The sequence below is a fragment of the Halichoerus grypus genome, chromosome 15, assembly GCF_964656455.1.
Source record: "Halichoerus grypus chromosome 15, mHalGry1.hap1.1, whole genome shotgun sequence".
Classification (NCBI taxonomy): Eukaryota; Metazoa; Chordata; class Mammalia; order Carnivora; family Phocidae; genus Halichoerus; species Halichoerus grypus.
The window spans coordinates 49870812-49890800 of NC_135726.1; the positions used below are offsets into that span (position 1 = coordinate 49870812).

The 19989-nt window shown below is 53.3% G+C and overlaps 1 protein-coding gene across 3 annotated transcripts; it reads right to left on the reverse strand.

Annotated features, from left to right (window-relative positions):
• PHLDB3 (pleckstrin homology like domain family B member 3) lies at positions 1-19989 on the reverse strand. Of its 3 annotated transcripts, none has more exons than XM_036107313.2 (17): positions 19955-19974; positions 19629-19699; positions 18770-19139; positions 17929-18111; positions 17549-17686; positions 15704-15832; positions 15291-15452; positions 14362-14472; positions 14142-14225; positions 13653-13763; positions 6774-6873; positions 6533-6623; positions 6359-6446; positions 6117-6173; positions 2161-2380; positions 1455-1540; positions 1-432 (listed from the first exon to the last, which is right to left on the reverse strand). In XM_036107313.2, exons 3-17 carry the CDS (start codon positions 19019-19021, stop codon positions 298-300), a joined length of 1947 nt encoding a protein of 648 aa, XP_035963206.1. In that variant the 5' UTR covers positions 19022-19139; positions 19629-19699; positions 19955-19974; the 3' UTR covers positions 1-297. The 3 variants fall into 3 exon arrangements, with proteins under 3 accessions (XP_035963206.1, XP_035963205.1, XP_077919784.1); XM_036107312.2 differs by having other exon boundaries at positions 6359-6467; XM_078063658.1 differs by lacking the exon at positions 1455-1540 and having other exon boundaries at positions 6359-6467; positions 19955-19989.

The following is a 19989-nucleotide window of genomic DNA, read 5'->3' on the forward strand; positions in this document are numbered from 1 at the left end:
TGTCTTCCTCCGTGTTTAATTCGGTATTGCGGGAGCACCAATAAATAGTTCCTTCCCGCCCCCGCAATCTTCCTCCTAACCGGGGCAGGGCCCCAAGGGCTGGCTTCCCGTCGCGGGAAGGCACCTGCAGCCCAAAACACCACGGCTCAGGCCCGCCGAGCCGCGGCACCTGCAGGATTCCCGGAAGTTCCAAAGGGGCGGACCCAGGCCTTCCCACAGCGGGCGGGGCCTCGGGGGGGGGGGGTGACGCTATGGGGGCGGAGCCTCGCCGGGACGTCCCCCAAGAGGGCGGGCCCCTCAGGGGGCGTGATTCTCATCAGCAGCTGTCACAATGACGTCCATCCAAATACGCATGGCCTCCGGGCTGGGCGCCACCATGTAGAATAGGCGTTCGTAGGTTTTCACGCAGAACGTCAGGCGAGGGTTGGGGCTCTGGGTTAAGCAGCAGAATGAAGGTGGTTAAGAGAACATATGGGTTCGAATCCCAGCCTTGCTACTTACGTGCTGTATGGCATTGGACAAATTACTTAGACTCTCTGAATCAGTTTCCCCATCTGCCTTCCTAAATAATGCTACCTACCTCCTTGGATTATGAAGATTGAGTGAATTAACATTTGGGGGCTTACGATTTGGGGAGCAGGAGGAATCTAGAAGGAAGACCCATGTCCCGTTTCTAGCCTACCTTCTATATTAGAAATATAAGCATTCACATCCCCCCAAATCTAGGTCCCCCTGGTTTGTAAGTGGAGAAAGCGAGTATTTACACTCCATTTATTAAGTAGCTACTTGCCAACCCTGAATTGAGTATATCCCTTAGACCCATTCATTACTTTCTGTTAACCTTCTCAAGTCTGAGAAAATGGGTTATACTGTGCCCATTCTGCAGGTGAGAAAATGAAGGCTGGCTAAAGGAAGTCACTTTACTGATGTCCCACAGCTGAGATTCCAACCTAAGCTCTAGAAGGCCATAGTCAGTTGCTCCCCAGAGCTTTCTAAATACCGTACCAGTTGCCAACATTTAGATTTCTGGCACTGCACTTGTACAAATTTCAAATTCCTGAGTTCCTTAGGGCAAAAGAATATGAAGTAACACCGTGTGGCCCACTCCCATTTGGCAACCATGGGCAGAGACTGAGAAATGATCGCCTCCTCTAGATGCTCCCAGGCTGCCTCCATCCTTACCCTGACGTCTTCATCCATTTATTCCCAGCTTGGCATCAGAGCTTGCCAAATTTTTGCTCTCGATCTTTTGCTCCAAGAAAAGTTAACAGTGGCTGAGAGCCAGGGACTGAGCCCTTAATTTGTAGTCGCTGCAGTGAAATGACCCGGTGGGCTCCTTCTGGGCTAGATGGAGGACCCTGATGGTGCGGTCTACCCAGGGGCAAGCTAGGGTCTGACTGCAGGGGCTCTGACCAGGAAGGCGGGGGGGGGGGGGCACCAAGCGGGGGCTTCACCTTGAAGGCACAGCGTAAGTGGTCGTAATAGACTTCCTCGATGGCCTGGAAGTAGATGACGCCTTTGAGCTTGGTCTCTTCCTTGTCTAACGGAGGGAGGTGAGGGGGGGAGACAGCTAGTGAGATGTGTGCGTCTGTGCATCCGGGCAGGGGTCGCTAGACCCAAGTCCTGAGACTGGTGTTGGGGTGAGGGAATGGTGGCAGAGTCTGGAGGTCCCTAAGATACCCTGGTTGGGAGGTGAGTGAATGTTGAGGTTGGAAGGGAGACTGGACAAGACTGGGGAATGGGGTCTGGGGAGCTGGAATCCTAGGTCCCTGACTGCCTTGGTCCTGGAGAAGAAAAGAGACTCAGGAGAGGTTCCGAATCACTGACTGCCCGGGAGAAGAAGGGTGAGGGGCCTGGACTCCTGGGTGTTGAGGGTGCAGGGAGGGCGAGGACAATGCCAGTTCATATTCCTTCCAGGTATCTTAGGAAAAAATGGGGTTTGGGGAGCCAGAATTGTACGAAAGTGTTACCCATGTCACCGAGGAGGGCTGGGGATTTGGATTCTGGGTCGCTAACAGGGCTGGGGATCCAGACTCGTGGGCCTGAGCGAGAAGGGGGCAGGGGGCGGGGTCTCTTAGGTGTCTGGTGGGGAAGGCCTCTGGAGGCGCCACTTCCAGGGTCCTAGGGGCCCAAGGACCCAGGTGGCCAGGCTGGGCTTACCGGCGTAGTAGGCCAGACGGCGGGCCTGGCGGTCGAAGCAGAACCACCGCTTCTTCCAGGTCTTTATGCGGCCACCCATCTTCACCAAGGATCCGCGGCAGCAGCCTCCCGACACCCTTAGGTGCGGGCAGCTTTCGGGATGGTGGCCCCAGCGTTCCAGGTGTTGCCGGAGATCCAAGACCCGAGGGCCCGGGGGGCGGGGTGGGGGCGTGGGCGGGGCCTGGGGAGGGAAGAGAAGGGGGCAGCTGACATCAAAGGGTCACGGAGGGGGTGGTCCAGCAGCTGGGGGGGGGGGTCCTGCTCCCCTGCTCCCCTGTAAGGCCGGCCACAGCCTTTAACCAACCATATCAACAATGCCAATCATGAGAATGATTCTGGCAGCTCCGTTCAGTGACTAGGACACCCTGCCCCCATCTTACTAGCAGCAACAACTTGACTCCCCATGATTGCCCCTGGGACAGGGCTACTGGAGCCCCATTTTACAGATGAACAAACTGAGGTACAAGAAGGTAAAATGAGGGGCGCCTGGGTGGCTCAGTTGGTTAAGCTACTGCCTTCGGCTCAGGTCATAATCCCAGAGTCCTGGGATCGAACCCCGCATCGGGCTCCCTGCTCGGCTGGAAGCCTGCTTCTCCCTCTCCCACTCCCCCTGCTTGTGTTCCCTCTCACGCTGTCTCTCTCTCTGTCAATTAAATAAATAAATAAAATCGTTTAAAAAAAAAAAAAAGGTAAAATGATCCACCCGAGGTCACCCAGAGCTTCTAGGGGGTAGAGCTGAAACCCAAACCCAGGTCTTCCTGCCCCCAGAGCTCACCCTGAAGCACAAGAGGTATGGCAGAGAAGTGAGGGAGCCCAGTGGGACCCTCATATACTGTGAAACAGGGACCAAGTAAGTGATCCCTACATGAGAGTGGTTTCCATTACTGTTGTTGTTATTCTTGTTGTGATGAAATCAGCGATTATTTCCTGTGCTAAGCACTTTATAGGTATAATCCCTCTGCCCTCTCAAACTCTCTTGGGAGGTAAGTTTAAAAAAAAAAAAGTGGAGTGGGGAGGTAAGTACATCATTACCCCCATTTTACAGATGTGGAAAGTAAGACTCAGAGAGGTTAAGTCACTAGGCCCAAGTCACATAGCGAGAGCTGACCAAGCCAGGACTCGCCAGCAGAGTGTCATCTCAGGCCAGAAAGGGGAGAACCAAGGCAATGAAAGCGTCTAGTGTGTACGAGGCCCAGCCTGATTGTACCTGTTCTGATCCCTGCAAAGAACGGTAATGATCCCCATGGTCACACTGAGGCTCAGAGCAGTGTGCCTCAGACTTGAGCGAACAGGCAGACCCACAAGGGATTTTGTTAAAATGCAGCCTCGGGTTCAGTCAGGGGTTGGGGGGTGGTTCTGCAGGTCCAACAAGCTCCCAGGCCACCAATGCTGCTGGTCCACGGACCACACCTTGGGTATCAAGGGCTGAGAAAATGAGTTGAGAAAACAGAGGCGAGGCCAGGGTAAGGAGGGATTAGAAACAGAGAGGAGACTCACTGGATGGAGATGGGAAGAGCTAGGCAGAGGGGAGATGCATAGGAGGGGAAGGAGCAGTTAGCAGTTAAAAGGGCACCCACTGGGGCCTGGAATCTTCTATGGGTCCTGTGGCCAAATTAAAAAGTTACACTAAGGATCACCAATGTGTATGAAAGGTCCCACTCCCTGTCGGGCACTGTGCCAAGTGATCACAGTGATCACCTCCTTTCCTCTCCAAAAACAAAAAACAAACCAAAAAACCCTATCTCTTGTCCCCATTTGCCAGATGAGGCAACTGAGGCTTCTAGAGAGGAAGTGGCTCACCAAGGTCACCCAGGTAGGACGTGGCAGAACGGGGGCTTCAATCCAGGAGAGCCGGTGGGCTCGGGACTCTCGACTCCACCGTCGCCCACCATGTCACCCCCACGGAACCCCTGCCCCTCTCGGAGCCTCAGTTTCCCCGTCGCTGAAATTCGGGGGCTATCACAGTACCCTCCTCACAAGACTGTTTTCAAGGACGAGCTCGAGGTCAGGCTCTCCAATCCCGGGACTGCGCTTCTAGGTGAGAATCCCAGAGAAACACTTGCGTGTGCACAGAAGAAAGCAGCTTGGGGTGAAACGGGGGCGGGGGCGGACAGAGCAGGGGGCTGTTTAATAAATGATGATGCTCCAAAGCAGGAGTGCTTCATTTTTAATGAGGTACTTATGCCTGGCAGCCTGGAAGGCTCCACTGCCCGCCTGCTTTATTTTACTCCCTGCTGCTTATCAGCACCTGACAGGCTACTTAAAATTTCCCTTACTGAAGCTGCTTTTTCTGTCCATCTGCCTCTAAATGCCGGCTTCCCCCAGGGCAGGGATTGCTATTTGGGTCACTGTTGTGACCCTGGGCCTGCCACACAGTAGGCACTCAATAAAGGAAACATTAAAATAATAATAACAATAAGAATAAGAAAAGGACAGATGGTTGAGAAAACAAAAAGCAGATTGAGAACAATGTGCTAGCTTATGGGAAAAATAAATTCACAAAAAAGGGTTTGATCAGTGTATGTGGAAAAGTATTCAAAAAGATTCGAAGGGGGCGCCTGGGGGGCTCAGTCGTTAAGCGTCTGCCTTCGGCTCAGGTCATGATCTCAAGGTCCTGGGATCGAGTCCCTGCGTTGGGCTCCCTGCTCAGTGGGGAGTCTGCTTCTCCCTCTGCCTCTGCTCCTCCCCCCTTTCGTGCTCTCTCTCTCTCTAATAAAATAAATAAAATATTTACAAAAAAAAAAGATTTGAAGCCTTTTCAACAAGAGGAAACACTTGTGCCTCCTGAAGTACAATGGGGAGACCCTCACTTCCCCAAATTCAATAGCATTTGTTATAACAAAAATGTATTCATGCTATTAGCAGGGGTAAAAATAAAATTTTAATAAGGAGCAGTCAGCTAAATCCAGAATGTGCAAAACTCTGCAGGATAAATGACTCAATTTTTTCCCCCCACAAATAAATGGCATTTTTTTTTTTTTTAAAGTAGGGAGGGAGGACTCTTCATCTCAGAGATTTAGAAGACATTTTAAATGCATTATGTGGACTTTCTTGGATCCAGATTCAAATAACCAACCATGAAAAGACATTTCAGAGATAATTAGGGAGATGTGAATGTGGATCACATATTAGGATGTAACAGAATTATGAATCATCTCCTAAAGTATGGCAATGGCATTTTTGTTACGTTAAACAGAAAACTTATCTATCGGAGATACACAGTGAGGTATGGAGGAAATGAGACAATATGTGGAATCTGCTTTAAAATATTCCAGTGCACGGTGGGAAGTAGGTGAGGGGTCAGTACAACAAAGTTGGCAACCGAGACAAGATTCGAGACTGATAATCACTGGGGAGCCCAGCTGGCTCAGTTGGTGGAGTGTGCGACTCTGCGACTCTTGTTCTTGGGGTCGTGAGTTCGAGCCCCACGGTGGGTGTAGAGATTACGAAAAATAAATAAAAATCTTAAAAAAAAAAGAAGAATGGTAATCACTGAAGCTGCATGGTGGGTACACAGGGCTTACCAATCTATTCTACCTCTGCATATGCTTGAATATTTGTATAATAAAGATTTTTAAAAGAATCAAACAAATTTTTAAATGTTTTAAGTGATTTTGAATCAAATTTGAATTGAAACCAGCATATCGTTGCCCTCATTTTACCGTAACTGCTGACTTTACCACCCATTTATAGAAGAGGAAACTGAGGCACAGAGAAGTAGAGCGTATTACCTGAGGACATGCCATGGATATAGATAGCCATAATGGGAACAGAAACCAGGCCTTTTTAGTCACCCCCCCACCCCTGGCCAAGCCCCAGACGCTTTTCTTTTGGAGGAGAGGAGAGGCTGAGAGAAGAGCAGAGGCCGGGGCAGAACCAGAACAGGGAGGTGGGGCTGAGGGCAGGGGTGGACTGACCATGATGGCAGGTACAGCAGGGCCCGAGGAACCTTCTTTGCTTCTTCTCATCCCTTCCTGTGGGGTGAGGATGAAGGAGTCAATGAGGATGCTATGCAATAAGAAGTGGGGAGAAGGGAAAAACGTAGTGGGTTCCTGGGTCTGAGGGAGGAGGGGGCTGGGGGCCTGGACTCCTGGGTCTGAAGGAAGAGGGGGCTGGAGTAGGGGCTCCTGACCGTAAGGAGGAGGGCCTGGGGTCTCACCCTGGCCTTGAGCAGTCGCTCCCTCTCTGCCACGGCCTGCCGCAGGAGCTGCTCCATGCGGGCGATGTCTGGATGGAGGGCCCCACAGCTGGGAGGGGGGAACAGAGACCTGGGCGGGTTACAGTGGCCCAGCCTCTTCCCACGTCCCCACCTTCTCCCTCCCTGACGTCTCACCTATTCCCAGGGCCACCGTTCAGCAGCTGATAGAGCGGGTGTCTTCCAGAGTCTCCTGATGCTGGTGGGAGGGCCGAGGACTCGAGGGGTCCTGGGGAAGAAGGGCTGGGGCTAGGGGGCCAGGATTCTCCCTTGTCCAAGCCCCTCCGCCTCTACTCACAGGCACCCGGATTCCTCCATCCCTGCTGCAGGAAGGGCGGTGATGGGGGAGGAGGTCCACGGGATTGGGAGGGACCCTCACCAGTGTAGTGGAGGGACAGAGGTCGGGGGGATCCCCTCTGGCTCGCTCTCTCTCCCCTCTTCCGGGGCAGGCTTCCAGTCCTCTGGAGGCCGATGGAGCCCTGAAAACACACAAGGCCCATGCATATGGGAGAAGGGGCTCAATCTCGACTGCCAGTCGGAGGGCTGCCAAGGAAAACCAGTGGTTCCTTGGCTCAGATCAGAAAGCTACTGTAAACATGATGCTGGGCGAAAGCAGCTAGGCGCACAGGCCCGCACAGGGCAATGTGCAGAATGGGCAGCTCCAGAGACGGGAAGGAGATGAGTGGTTGCCAGGGCTCGGGGGGAGGAGGGGGGTTGAGGGGGGACAGCTGGAGGATGCAGGGTTTCTTCTGGGAGTGATGAATATGCTCTAAAATGGAGTGTGGGGACAGCTGCACCACTCTGTGAATATATGAAAACCCACTGAATTGTACACTTCAAATGGGTGAATTGTAGCGTAGGTCAATTATATCTCGATAAAACTGTAAAAAAAAAAAAAAAAAAGCCTATCACGTTGGCTCTCCCCACAATGCTGGGGGAGGGGGAGGTTTCTACTGGAACAACATTCCTAGAGGCCACTTTGGCTTTCTGTATTTTTAAAACGGCAAATGCCTAAACGTTTGAGCCCCAACTCCACTTCTAGGACTATATCCTATGGACGACACTCAATCCATGTACAAAACGACTTGAGTTTGAGGTGATGCCCTGTAAAGGCCAGAGAACGACCTAAGTGTCCATCAGAAGGAGGCGGAGTATATAAACCAGCCATCATCCACACCCCAGAAAGCTCTCCAGCGTATAAGAGGAGGATGCTCTCTCTATCCAGACAGATAATAATCTCCAAGATAAAATCAAGTGCACAGCAGCATGAAGAATATACCAGCTCTGCATAAAAAGATGACAAAAGTATATTCATGACAGACTGCATAAGCACTGAATATCTCCGGGAAGACTCGAGAAACTGGTAACCCGGGGCTGCCCCCAGAAGGTGAACGCAATGGATGGAGACAATGAGGGAAGCGTCATCTCTCTGAATATCCTGCCATACCCTCCAACTTTGAATGAGGGGAATGTTGGCTTTTTAAAAAAATAAACCTGACAACCAAATGTATCCTGCGCTCCTGGGCCAGAAAAAAAACAGGGGCTTTGTTTTGGTTTGTTTTTGCTAGAAAAAACAATAGGGGAACAGCTGACAAAATATGAATATCTGGTTCTTTCAATAATATTATCTCAACGTTAGTTTCCTGAATTTGATTACTGCAGTGTGGTTATGTAAGAGAGTGGCCTTGACCTTGGGTAATAAATGTAGAAGTATTTAGGGGTAAGGGGAAATCACGCTTTGAGAGAATAATAAAATGTCTGTGTGTGCCTGTGTGTGTGTTTATGTATAGAGAGAGTAATAAAGCAAATGTCCAGTGTGGTAAAATGTTAATTACAGAATCTGAAGGCCACATATACAGGTATTCTTTCTATTTCTGCAATTTTTCTGTAAGTCTTACATTATTTTAAAATAAAAAGTTACCAAAAGATGAAAATTTGACAGTAATTTATAATTTATAATAATACTCTTGAGAATAATAAAGAAAGAAATAAAACTGACTTTTAAAAGGAAAAAAAAAAACAACTCTGCATGGACAATGAAGAATAGAAATGGGGCGTGTGGCCGGCTCAGTGGGAAGAGTGTGCGACTCTTGATCTTGGGGTTGTGAGTTCGAGTGCTATGTTGGGTGTAGAGATTACTTAAAAAATAAAAAAAAAAGAATAAATAATAAAAATAATACCTTGCATAATTTGAGCACCAATAAGGATACTCACTGCTATAGATCACAACTCATCAAATAAATTTAATCCGTGAGTTGGTAACAGTAAAGGAAAAATCGAATTGGTTACCTTGGAAAGGATGCAACCAAAGCAACTCTTTTATTTTGAAGAGAGGTGAATAAAGTGAAACCAGGAAGTATGTGTCCTGCATTTTGTACAAAAACCATACCCCTGGTTACCCAGGAAGGCAAGTCTCTCTCTATGGGAGTATTTCGATGAATAGATGAGGAGGAATAACGAATTTTATTTATTTATTCGAGAGAGAGAGAGAGAGAGCACGAGCGGGGTAGAGAGGTAGAGGGGCAGAGGGAGAAGCAGGCCTCCCGCTGAGCAGGGAGCCCGATGCAGGGCTCCATCCCAGGACCCCGGGATCAAGACCTGAGCCGAAGGCAGACGCTTAATCCACTGAGCCACCCAGCCGCCCCGAGGAGGAATAACAGATTGGAATTTTACCGCTGGAGACCTCTCCTAGACCAACAGATGAAGGCACCCATGCCAGAGAAAGAGAAACAGGCACACCGCCCCCAGCGAGGTTTGCAAAATGCTGACCCTGCCTCTGCTCGGGCCCCTGCAGCTGACTTCCCGGGAAATACGAAGAGGCAGAGAGGTGACAATGACCCCCACGACGCAATCAGCAAACCCTGCCTGGGAAACTCTACAGGACAGCCATCTGGTTTCTTCACCAAGTAAGTTGCAAGGGGGACAAAAAAAGAAAACAGAGGGGAAGTCTATAAAGACTTAAAATATACAGCCGCCAAAAAAAAAAAAAAAGAGTAAACTATCGTGTTTAGGGACAGACACTGAATTGATTGAACTTTAAAGAAATGTAAGGAAGAGATTGCTAGGAACGTCAGGCCAGTGGTCCTCCCCGGGAGGCAGGTGGGGTCATCATTCGGGGCATGTGGTGTGTTTCCGGAGTGGCTGCCAGGACCGCCTCCTGACATAGTTGGCAGCTCCAGAATGTTCCCACGTAATAATTAAGCTGGGTGTGTGTTCCGCGTGACTTTCTATATGCGTGTTATCTTTAATAAAAAAAAAAAAGTTGGACAAAATCGTAACAGCCAGGACTTGTCAAGTGCTCATGCCGTGCCTCACGGCATACCTGGCACCCTGCAGGGCCACCGAAGCTTCTAGAAGCCCGGGGAGTCGGGAAAGTTTCGCTCCCCTCCGCAGGGAGGACACCGAGTCCTGAGCCCCTGGGCCTCTTCACTCTTTCCTTGCTTCAACCGCTATCCCCAGCATGTCCTAGCTTGAGATGCCTGGGAGAGGAAACGTCCGCATGGCGCTCATGTTGTAGGAACTGAATAAGCCATCGTACAAATAACTATATCATCAGAAACAGCTGTGAGCAAAGAGAATCAGGTGTCCTAAGAGAGGATCAGCTTCCGACTGGAAGACTGGGGGCAGCCTTCTGGACACTGACCCTAAGGCCCAAAGAATGAGAGTGGGTCAGGGAAGATTGAGGGGAACAGTGTTCCAGGTAGAAGGATCAGCAAATGCAAAGGCCCTGAGGCAGGAGCAAAAAGGGAATGTTGGCAGGTCAGGGCTCCTGCAGCTAAAGCAGAGCGTATGTGGGGGACAGTGGTGAGAGGTGGGCAGGGGCCTGATCATGCAGGGACCCGCTCGCTGAGGTGAGGAGGCTAGGGGGACCACTGACAGCATTAGGTGGGGGAGGATTGAAGTGGGGGGGGTCGAGATCACTCTGGCTGTTGTGTGGGGAAGAGATTGTTGGGAGACAAAAAGTAAGATGGAGACATTCAGGAAAGAGGCTGGTCTAGGGTCACAAAATCAGAGACGAGGGTGGAAGTGGGTAGCAGAAGGGCGCTAATAATTGTAATAACCCTAATAATTGTAATGATAACCAGAGTAAGGGCAGAACATTCACTAAACAACTCCTATGTGCCAGGCACCATGCTAAGCACCGTAGCCATCAACCAGTGGGCGCTGTTATTATTCCCATTTGGCAGCTAAGTAAACTGAGGCAAAGAGATGCATCTCAGTTCAGCCAGCTAGGAAGCGGCAGAACAGGTATTTGAACCCAAGCAGGGTCCATAAGCTCAGGCAACACCTGATCCTGGAAAGAAGGGGTGGAGTTTGAGCCTTAACGGGACTTGGAGGGAGGGAGAGAGAGAGAGAGAGAGAGAGAAAGAGAGAGAGAAGGAGCAAGGAGGAGTCATTTGTTAATTCACACACTCTGCATCCACTTGTGTTGGTTTACCTGGCCGTGTAAATAAATCCCCCCTGCGTTCTTCCTGTGCCCTCCGAGCTGGGGCCAGCGGCACTGCCCACCCGGACTCTGAAGGATTCCTGCGACCCCCTGGCCTCCTGGAAGGCACTGGTCGTGGAAAACAGGCAGACTTGGCCCAGACCTAGCTCTGCCACTTCCTGAGGCTGTGACTCGGGAGTGACTAGTCCCGCCACCCTGCGTGGCTGATGCAAAGATTAAATGAGTGGCCTGGTGCAAAGCACCCAGGAGAGTGTCCGGATCGGCCCCCCAGGTGGCACCCAGGTGCCAGGTGGGTACGGGATCCCCGGCCGTGGGCACAGGGTCCGCGGGAGCCAATAAGTCAGGTAACAACTCCATAGGAATGGATGTGGCTTCCCGGCAAGTATTTTATAGGTCGGCAATTTACTTCTCAGGGTCATATTTACCGTAAGTCATGTTGCCTGGCAACGCGGCTGACCCTTCACCTTTATCAGGCTGCCAGGGCAACCAGCTGGAAAGTGAATTTCCCAGAGGGGAAGTCTGCAAACCCTTTACCCGCACAACAATGGGATCTACTTTGGGGGGTTCCTCTGAGCAAAGAATGGAATATTTTCACTTTATAGATCGATTTCATGATACAGCTATGAGCTTGAACCACGTCACACAGCCAATATATGGCTGCTTCTCACGTCCAAATAATAGCAACTCCATGCTTCAAAATGATAAAATGGGGGATGCCTGGGTGGCTCAGGTCATGATCCCGGGGTCCTGGGATTGAGTCCTGCATCGGGCTCCGTGCTCAGCAGGGAGCCTACTTCAGCCTGCTTCTCCCTCTGCCTGCCGCTCCCCCTGCTTGTGCTCGCTCTCTACTCTCTCTGACAAATAAATAAATAAAACCTTAAAAAAAAAAAAAGATAAAATGGCTTAGAGCCGACCCTGGCCTACCTTAAGCTCTCCAAAATCATGATCGTTATTAATATTGACTAACATTAATTAATAAATAATATATAGTACATATTATAGTAATATTATACATGGTATATAATGACATCAGACAATACATTAGGATAATTAATATTAACTAATATTATTATTGGGTATATGAAAAAGGACATATGCATACGCGGGTGTTCATAACAGCATTGCTTAAACTACAAAAGCCTTGAATCCCCATCGGCAGAGGGAGGGCTGGGTCAGAGCCTGGTGGAGACTCCTGTGCCCCCACCCCCCCCCCCCGCACCCCACCAGGAGCCTGGAGCGGTTAGAGTACTGAAACCAGTGCCTAGTTCAAATCCCAGCCCCGCTGCACTCTAGCTATTTAAATACCTTCACCTCTCTGCCTCTGTTCTTTACGTATAAAATGGACGCAAGAACCTAGCTGGTAGTATCATTGCAAAGACCAACTGAGTGAATCCGTGTGAATCACTTAAAACAGTGCCTGGCACACTCTAAGGACTCAACAAATATCAGGTGTCCTAGTCTTCCTGTTTATAGTGTTACCATGAGAGTCATTAAAAATGACGAGGCAGGGGCGCCTGGGTGGCTCAGTTGTTAAGCGTCTGCCTTTGGCTCAGGTCATGATCCCAGGGTCCTGGGATCAGGCCCTGCATCGGGCTCTCTGCTCAGCAGGAGGCCTGCTCCTCCCTCTTCCACTCCCCCTGCTTGTGTTCCCTCTCTCGCTGTGTCTCTCTCTGTCAAATAAATAAATAAAATCTTAAAAAAAAATAAAATAAAAATGACGAGGGGTGCCTGGGTGGCTCAGTCGTTAAGCGTCTGCCTTCGGCTCGGGTCATGATCCCAGGGTCCTGGGATCGAGCCCCGCATCGGGCTCCCTGCTCCGCGGGAAGCCTGCTTCTCCCTCTCCCACTCCCCCTGCTTGTGTTCCCTCTCTCGCTGTGTCTCTCTCTGTCAAATAAAAAAAAAAAAAAAAAAAAAAAATTAAATAAATTAAATAAATAAAAAATAAAAAAATAAAAATGACGAGGCAGCTCTAAATGGATCAACAGAAAACAGTCTCCACGATAAAGTGTTAATTAGAAAATCAAAGCCAACGAATAGCTTATCTACACATTTCTGAAAAAAAGTTTGCATCAGAGCTACCAATTTTGGGGCGCCTGGGTGGCTCAGTCGGTTAAGCGTCTGTCTTCGGCTCAGGTCATGATCTCAGGGTCCTGGGATCGAGTCCCACATCGGGTTCCCTGCTCAGCGGAGAGCCTGCTTCTCCCTCTCCTCCCCACTCCTGTTCTCTCTCCCTATCTCCGTCTCTCTCTCTCAAATAAATAAATAAGATCTTAAAAAAAAAAAAAACCAGCTACCAATTTCTAAGTGTTTACCAAGCATCCACACAAACTGAAACAAAACTTTTCATCTAATATTCACCCCCTGCCTCCTGCACAGGCTCTGACATTCTCTACTCTGTTTCAGTTTAAAGAGTTAATAACAATGAATGTTGTAACCTGTTAATAAGTGGGGACCCCCCGGCCCCAGTCTCAAGGAGATCTGGAAGGAGGGGTACCGAAGAAACAAGTAGCCATGCTGGGGATGGGGGCTGTGGGCCCGTGGGGTGGAGAGAGGGGGCCTTCCTATCCATACGCCCTGTTTGGCTGCTTTTCAAATTTACTGCTGGGTGCACCCAATTCCATTCTGCCAGGGGAGTGGTGGGGTGTTAGGCAGGAGAAAGAAAATCAGTAAGTAAAGCTTGAGCCTATTAAAAATCAAAATACCCCTCGTTCATCCTTCCCTCTCCCCCAGGCCCCCATGGTGGAGAAAGCCACAGGGCAAGTTCTGGAGATGCGAGTGACAGCGAGACGGTGGCGTGGGGAGCCGAGGTACCTGCAGGGAGCTGTGGACCGAGAAGAGGCAGGAGGAAGTGGTAGAGGCAGTATGGGTGGTGGGGTCCTGGAGCACCAGCAGCTGGCGGTCTGTCTTCTGGGTGAACAGGAGCTTCAGGAGAGGGGTTGATGGTTAACGGGAGCTGGAAGGATCACAGAGGGCCCACCCGTTCCCGGGAGCTCTGGCCCTTGTATCCAGTGTCGGCCCATTTCTCAGATGGAAAAACAAAGGCTCCAGGTCACAAGGGAGCTGGACCGTGGTCTTAGGGGAGCAAGGACTGTGGGCGAGACCGCAGGTTCCCTGAGGGGTAGGGGCTGGGGGCCTGAACTCCAGGGTCCCAAAGGTGAAAGGGTTTAGGGGTTGAGAACTGTGGATCCTAAGGGAAAAGGGGTCTGTGGGCCTGGATTCCCAAGGGAGGAGGAAGAGGTTGGGGGATGGACTCCTGGGTCGGAGGGCGGAGGGGCTGACAGGTGCATGAAATCCCCATACCTTAGTGAGGGCCCGGTTGGACTCAGAGAAGTCTCCACCCGGGGTTCCCTGGAGGCAATTAAGCTCGAGCAGGCGGCTCCGTTCCTAAGGCAGAGCAAATTATCATGGGCTGTCCCGGCAGCCTTCCCTGGTACCAGGAGGCATCTTGGGGTGCAGAGTGGCGATGGATTGCCCCAGGGGGATGTGAGGACAGTCAGACAGGTCTCCCAGGAGAACTCACCTGCGTCAGGGCCTGAAGGGCCTCGTCCTTCTTCCGGCTCAGCCCCCTGCTCTCAGCCGCCATCTGCCCCCCCAGCGACTTGAGCTGCTCCTCTAAGACCTGGATCCGGTGCTGCAGGGCATGGCCCAGGGCCCTGGTTACTCAGCTGTCCCAGGGCTCCCAGCTGGCTCCCACAGAGCCAAGTCCTCCTGAAGAGCCTGGGGTTTGCTGCACCCCATAACAGAGATCCCCAGGACCTGGGTGCCCATGAGTGGGTGGGGAGTTAAGTTTCCTGGTGCCCTCTTCCCTTTTGGGGATCGGGAAGAGACCTGGGGTGGCTTGGGGGGTGGGGGGTGAAGGAGCTGATGTACAGACAGAGACGGAGAGAGAAGACCCAGAGAGAGTTGTGGAGAACAGAAAGGGAAAGGGACAGAGAGACCAACTAGAACAGATACAAAAAAGAAGGACCAAGACAGTCCCCGAGAGGAAGATGCGAGCAAGGAGACAAGGTGCAGACAGAACAGAGACAGATAGAAGGGAAAAGAGAGAGTGACAGGGAGAAGATCCAGAACTGGAGGTGGAGAAAGGAGCCCCGCGTCTGAACCGAGTAGGTTCAGATCCCAGCTCCACCCTCTACAAACTGAGCGACCTTGGAAAAGGTTACTTGAGCACCTTGACCTTCAGTTCCTTCATTATAAAGTTGGGGGGAAAAAAAGTCAGATTGGCCTCCCCAGATTCTTGTAAAGATTTGATGAGTAAGGACTCATGAAACATTTAGGACCATGACTGGCACATAGTAAATGCTCAATAAACATCAATCATTGGTGTTACTCTTCTGAAGACGGTGAGGCGGGTGGGAAAGGATGACAGAGAAGGGGCCAGATGGGGGAATGGAGGAGTCAGAGGGCAGCGGCGAGGGAGGGAGGGAGGGCGAGCCCCGCCCGACTCACCCTGTGCTGTGCCACACTGGCCTGGAGTTCCCGGACCTTGGGGTCCAGTGCCCGGGCCCCAGGGCTGTCCCGGTCCTCCTCCTCCCGCCTGCTCTCCTGCTCCAGCTGCTGGAACTCGAGGTCCTCGTAGGCACGCTGGGCCACATCTAGCTGTTCCCTCATCTGTGGGTGGGAATGCAAACACTGGAGGCCTGGATCCTGGTGGGTGGGGGCGGTAAGTGGGCTGGGGCCAGGAGTCCTGGGCAAGGAGGGAAGAGGGGCTTGAGGACCTAGACTCCCAAGTCCTGGGAGTTATAAGGCTGGGGCCTGAACTCCTAGGTGAGGGAACAGGGGCCTGAGGGCCTGGACGTCTGGGTCCTGAGGAAAGAGCAGCCTGGATATCAGGTCCCAGAGAGGATCTGGAGGACCCTCACCTCCTGCACGCCCTGCAGGAGCCGCTCTCGCTGGTCCTCCGGCTGGGAGTCGAGCTGTCCCTGGGCCTCCAGGAGTCTTTGGCGAAGACCCTCCACTCGATCCCGCTCCTGGCTCAGCCGCCTCTGTTCCTGAAAGAACAGCCAGGCTCTCAGCCTTCTCAGTCCAGTCCAGCCTGGACACAGGAAGAGAAATAGAGTCCAGCACGGGCCAGGCTAGCTGGATCTCAGAACCCTGCCTGGGTGCCGGCTCCAAGACTGCAGGGACCCTGTCTGTCTGGTTCACTTTTTTTTTTTTTTAAGATTTATTTATTAGAGAGAGAGAGCGTGAGCATGAGCAGGGGAAGCAGCAAAGGGAGAGGAGGAAGGAGGCTCCCTGCTGAGCAGGGAGCCTGATGTGGGGCTCGATCCCAGGACCCTAGGATCATGACCTTAGCCGAAGGCAGACGCTTAACTGACTGAGGCACCCAGGTGCCCCTGTCTAGTTCACTCTCGTCAGGCTGGGACGATCAGGGCAGTGAAACACAGAGACTACAGAAACCGAGACTGGAGAGCATCTTCCTGGATGGGAGGATTTTAAGATAAGCCTCAAAAATCAGGGAACATTTAGACCCAGGGAGCTAGAGGGAGCCGGAAGGGCACTTTGGGCTGAGGGAACAGCGCAGCACCAATGCACAGTAGTTGAAAAGCACAGGAAGTTTCGGGGGTAAACTCTGGTCAGAGGGTAGAGATGAGGAGCACAGAGGGAGGTGACAGAGAAAGGCAGGCTCGGCGCAGCTCCTGTCTGGTTTGGCCAACCGGCTGAGGAACCCTTATCCTGGGGCACTGGAAGGACTAGAGACAGAGGTTCAGGGAGCAGAAAGGACAGGACATGTTGACTGACCACAGGTTTGGGGGTGAGAGAGAGGGAGGTGTGTAGAGCTAGGCCCTGTTTTTATTTTTATTATTATTATTATTTTTAAAGATTTTATTTATTTGACAGAGAGAGAGACAGCAAGAGAGGGAACAGAAGGAGTGGAGTGGGAGAGGGAGAAGCAGACTCCCCACCGAGCAGCGAGCCTGACGTGGGGCTCGATCCCAGGACCATCAGGACCCGAGCCGAAGGCAGACACTTAACCACTGAGCCGCCCAGGCGCCCCAAGGCCCCTGTTTTTATTTTTATTTTTTATTTTTTTATTTTTTTTATTTTTTAAAAGATTTTATTTATTTACCCGACAGAGAGAGACACAGCAAGAGAGGGAACACAAGCAGGGGGAGTGGGAGAGGGAGAAGCAGGCTTCCCACAGAGCAGGGAGCCCGATGCGGGGCTCGATCCCAGGACCCTGGGATCATGACCTGAGCCGAAGGCAGACGCTTAATGACTGAGCCACCCAGGCGCCCCAAGGCCCCTGTTTTTAAAAACACCATCCCTGTTTCATTATCAGACCTGAAAAATGAATAGGTTGTTAAAGAGTTTACAGACAGTATCATGTCTGGCACTGGCTTTTAAAACGGGGGAGAGGGAAGCAAACTGGGGGATATGAAACAAGAATGGAAGATTGATTACTGCTAAAGGTGGTGAGCACACCACAGAGCCACCCATTTGACTATTCTGTTCGTCGGTTTGACATTTTTCACAAGATGACATTTAAAGAGCAAAGAGAGGGCCAAAGGAAGAGGCCCCAGAATCATGGTGGGGGAGGGAGAAGGAAAACAAGAAGCATCTGCCCACCCCTCACTCCCCCAGCCCAAGGATCCGCCTTTGGGGAATGAGGATAACCCTGGGGCTCAGGTCCCAGGAGCACCACCAGGAATATTGGTCCGACGACGAAGGAAACTGACGGTGAAGATCGTGCAGGAGAAACTGACCTGTTCCTGCTGCTCCTGGTTGCCCCGCTTCGTGTCCCCCTGCTGTTCCAGCAGCTCCCGGAGCTGCTCCTCCTCGCGCCGGGCAGCCACCCGCTCCCCGGCCAGCTCGCCCCGCAGAAGGGCCACTTCCACCTCCATCTGTGGGGAGAATGTACGGGCTGGGGCCCGGAGGTCTGGGTCCGAGGAAGGAGGAGGCTGGGGACTTGGACGCCTGGGTCCAGGTGGGGTGCCTGGGAGTCTGGGGTCCTGGATTCGGAGGGAGGGAGGATAGGGCTGGAGGCCTAAGAGTGGGATCCCGCTGGAGGCAAGGCCCAGGAGCCTGGCCTGGAGGGCTCCCCTTGAGCTGGGGGCCAGACTGCCCTCGAGGTCTGCAGCCTCACCTCGATCCTCAGCTCCTTCCTCTGGCGCTGTAGTTCCTTCACTCGCTGCTCCATCACGGCCACGCGGGTCAGTGCCTCCAGCTGCTGCTCTCGAAGCCGCCGCGCCGCCCCTCGCACCCCCTCCCCAGGCTGGGTGGATGCGGGGGGCGTGGCCGGGGTCTGTGCCGGGGACGGAGCCTCCCGCTGAGGTCGGAGAGGGGCGTGTTCAAGAGGAGAGGCCTCGCCACTGCAGTCATCTGGCAGGTCCGTTCCCCACCCCATTCTCGGGTCTGGGGGTCTGATCAGCCCCAGTCAGTCGCCACGCCCGTTTATTCAAGTGGGGGAGGGTGCAGGTGCGGGAGCACCCCGGGCCGGGCAGGAGGCCCAGGGGCTTGCAGTCGGGGAGGGGGCGTACGCAGCCGACTCAAGGAAGGTCCCTTTTTCGCTACCCAGGTCCCATTCTCTTGGCATCGCGTCCTGGTAGACCCGGATCTCTCTCCCGCTCTCCCCGGGTCGCTCTGAGACTTTCCCCCGTTTCTCTGGGTTTTGTCTCTCCGACTCAGTATCTGTCTCTCTCTCTGAATCGCTAGGTCTCTCTCCCTTTCAGAGTATTTCCCTTCTGAGCATCTCTGTCCTTTGTTTCTGGGTTTCTGTCTGTGTCTCTAACCCCATCTCTCCGAGGCTCTGTCTCTGGTCTTTCTGTGTCTCTGTCTCTTTGGTTCCCTTGTCTCTCGGTCTCCCTGTGTCCAGGTCTCTATCTGGTCTCTCTCTACCTGTCCCTTTGTGGCTCGGTCACCCGCTAGCGCCTGTCTGTCTCTCTGGGCCCCCCGGGGCCCCCTCCTTCGCCCTCCAGGTCCCTCACCGCGTCGCGGCTGCTCTCCGTGCTGCTGCCTTCTTCCACTTCTTCCTCTTCCTCAGCCTGCTGCTCAGCTCCTCGGCCGCTCGGAAGCTCCTTCACTCCCTGGGGCTCCTCCGGGGCCTCGGGCGCCTCCGGCTCGTGGGGGTCCTCGGGGTGCACCTGGGGCTGCGCAGCCCCTTGGGGCGGGACCTCCGCGTCGCCCTCCGGGACCGGAGGTGGCTGGCACCCCTCGTCCCGGCCGCTCGGCGTCCCCATGGCCGCTCGGTGCTCCAGCGGAGTGGGCGGGCCCGAGTTCCGGGGGCGTGGCCTGGCAGCGTGGGGATGCGGCCCAGGAGGCTCCCGAGCGCTCGGAAAGAGCTCCAGGAGGCGGGACCTAAGAGATCAAAGATTGGAACTGAGCACTCGGGGGCGTGGCCTGGAGTTTCTAGGGGCGGGGTTCGATGGCTCCCACGGCGCCACACCCCCGAAGGCCGGACCGGAATTTGAGTTGGGGGGTCTTCGCACGCCCCCTACTGGCCTCACCCTCCTACCCAGGTGTCGAGGCTTGTACCCTCCCAGCAACCCCCCACAATCCCTTGGAGCACCCTAGAGCGACCCCATCTCCTTCTCCCTCCGGGACTCCCTCCTTTCCCGAGCCTGGTAGACTTGGCTCCGACACCACTGTAGGGGGGAGCAGCGTCCATGCCGTCTCACTCAGAGATCCAGGAGTCGGGGCTCCTACTTTCCCTCCCTGAGCAAACCAAGAGTCTGCGTCCTCTGCTCGTCCCAGGGCTAGATTCCCAAACTCCAGCCTCCCTCCACTCCCGGGAGCCCAGAAGGCCGTCTTCAGCTCCCTCCTCCCCCGCAGCCCCGGCCCCCTCACCGGCTCAGGCTTCGGCGTGCTTGGTCGCTCTGCGCTCCGGGCGCTGCCTTTTCAGTCTGCGGGACAGGTGGCTGGGGAAGAGGGAGGAGAGAGAAGCTGCTCTGTCCCCCTCCCCAGCAGCCCGGAAGTGGAGGGGGGGACAACAGGTCCAACAGCTCCCCGAGGGAGGAGGGAGCGACCAGTTTGCCCCGCCCGCGGCCGCGGCATCCGGCCATCCCGGCCCCACCGGCCCCACCCTCGGAAAAGCCAGCATCGCGACCCCTCACTCTGCCTCCAGCGCCCCCCGCCCCGTTCCTGCCCCCTGGAGGGCTAGGCGTCTTCGTCACCTATGTATAAGCGTCTCCCTAACGCCCCGACACCG

Bases quoted from the DNA above. Each gene is read 5' to 3' on its own strand.
- PHLDB3 (XM_036107312.2), bottom strand. From the start codon at position 19,021: ATGGGGACGCCGAGCGGCCGGGACGAGGGGTGCCAGCCACCTCCGGTC. The intron at 14,473-15,290 runs GTGAGTCGGGCG...CATGCCCTGCAG, and splicing joins CCAGTGTGGCACAGCACAGG to CACCGGATCCAGGTCTTAGA. The intron at 6,174-6,358 runs GTGAGACCCCAG...CTCACCCCACAG, and splicing joins AGCGACTGCTCAAGGCCAGG to GAAGGGATGAGAAGAAGCAA.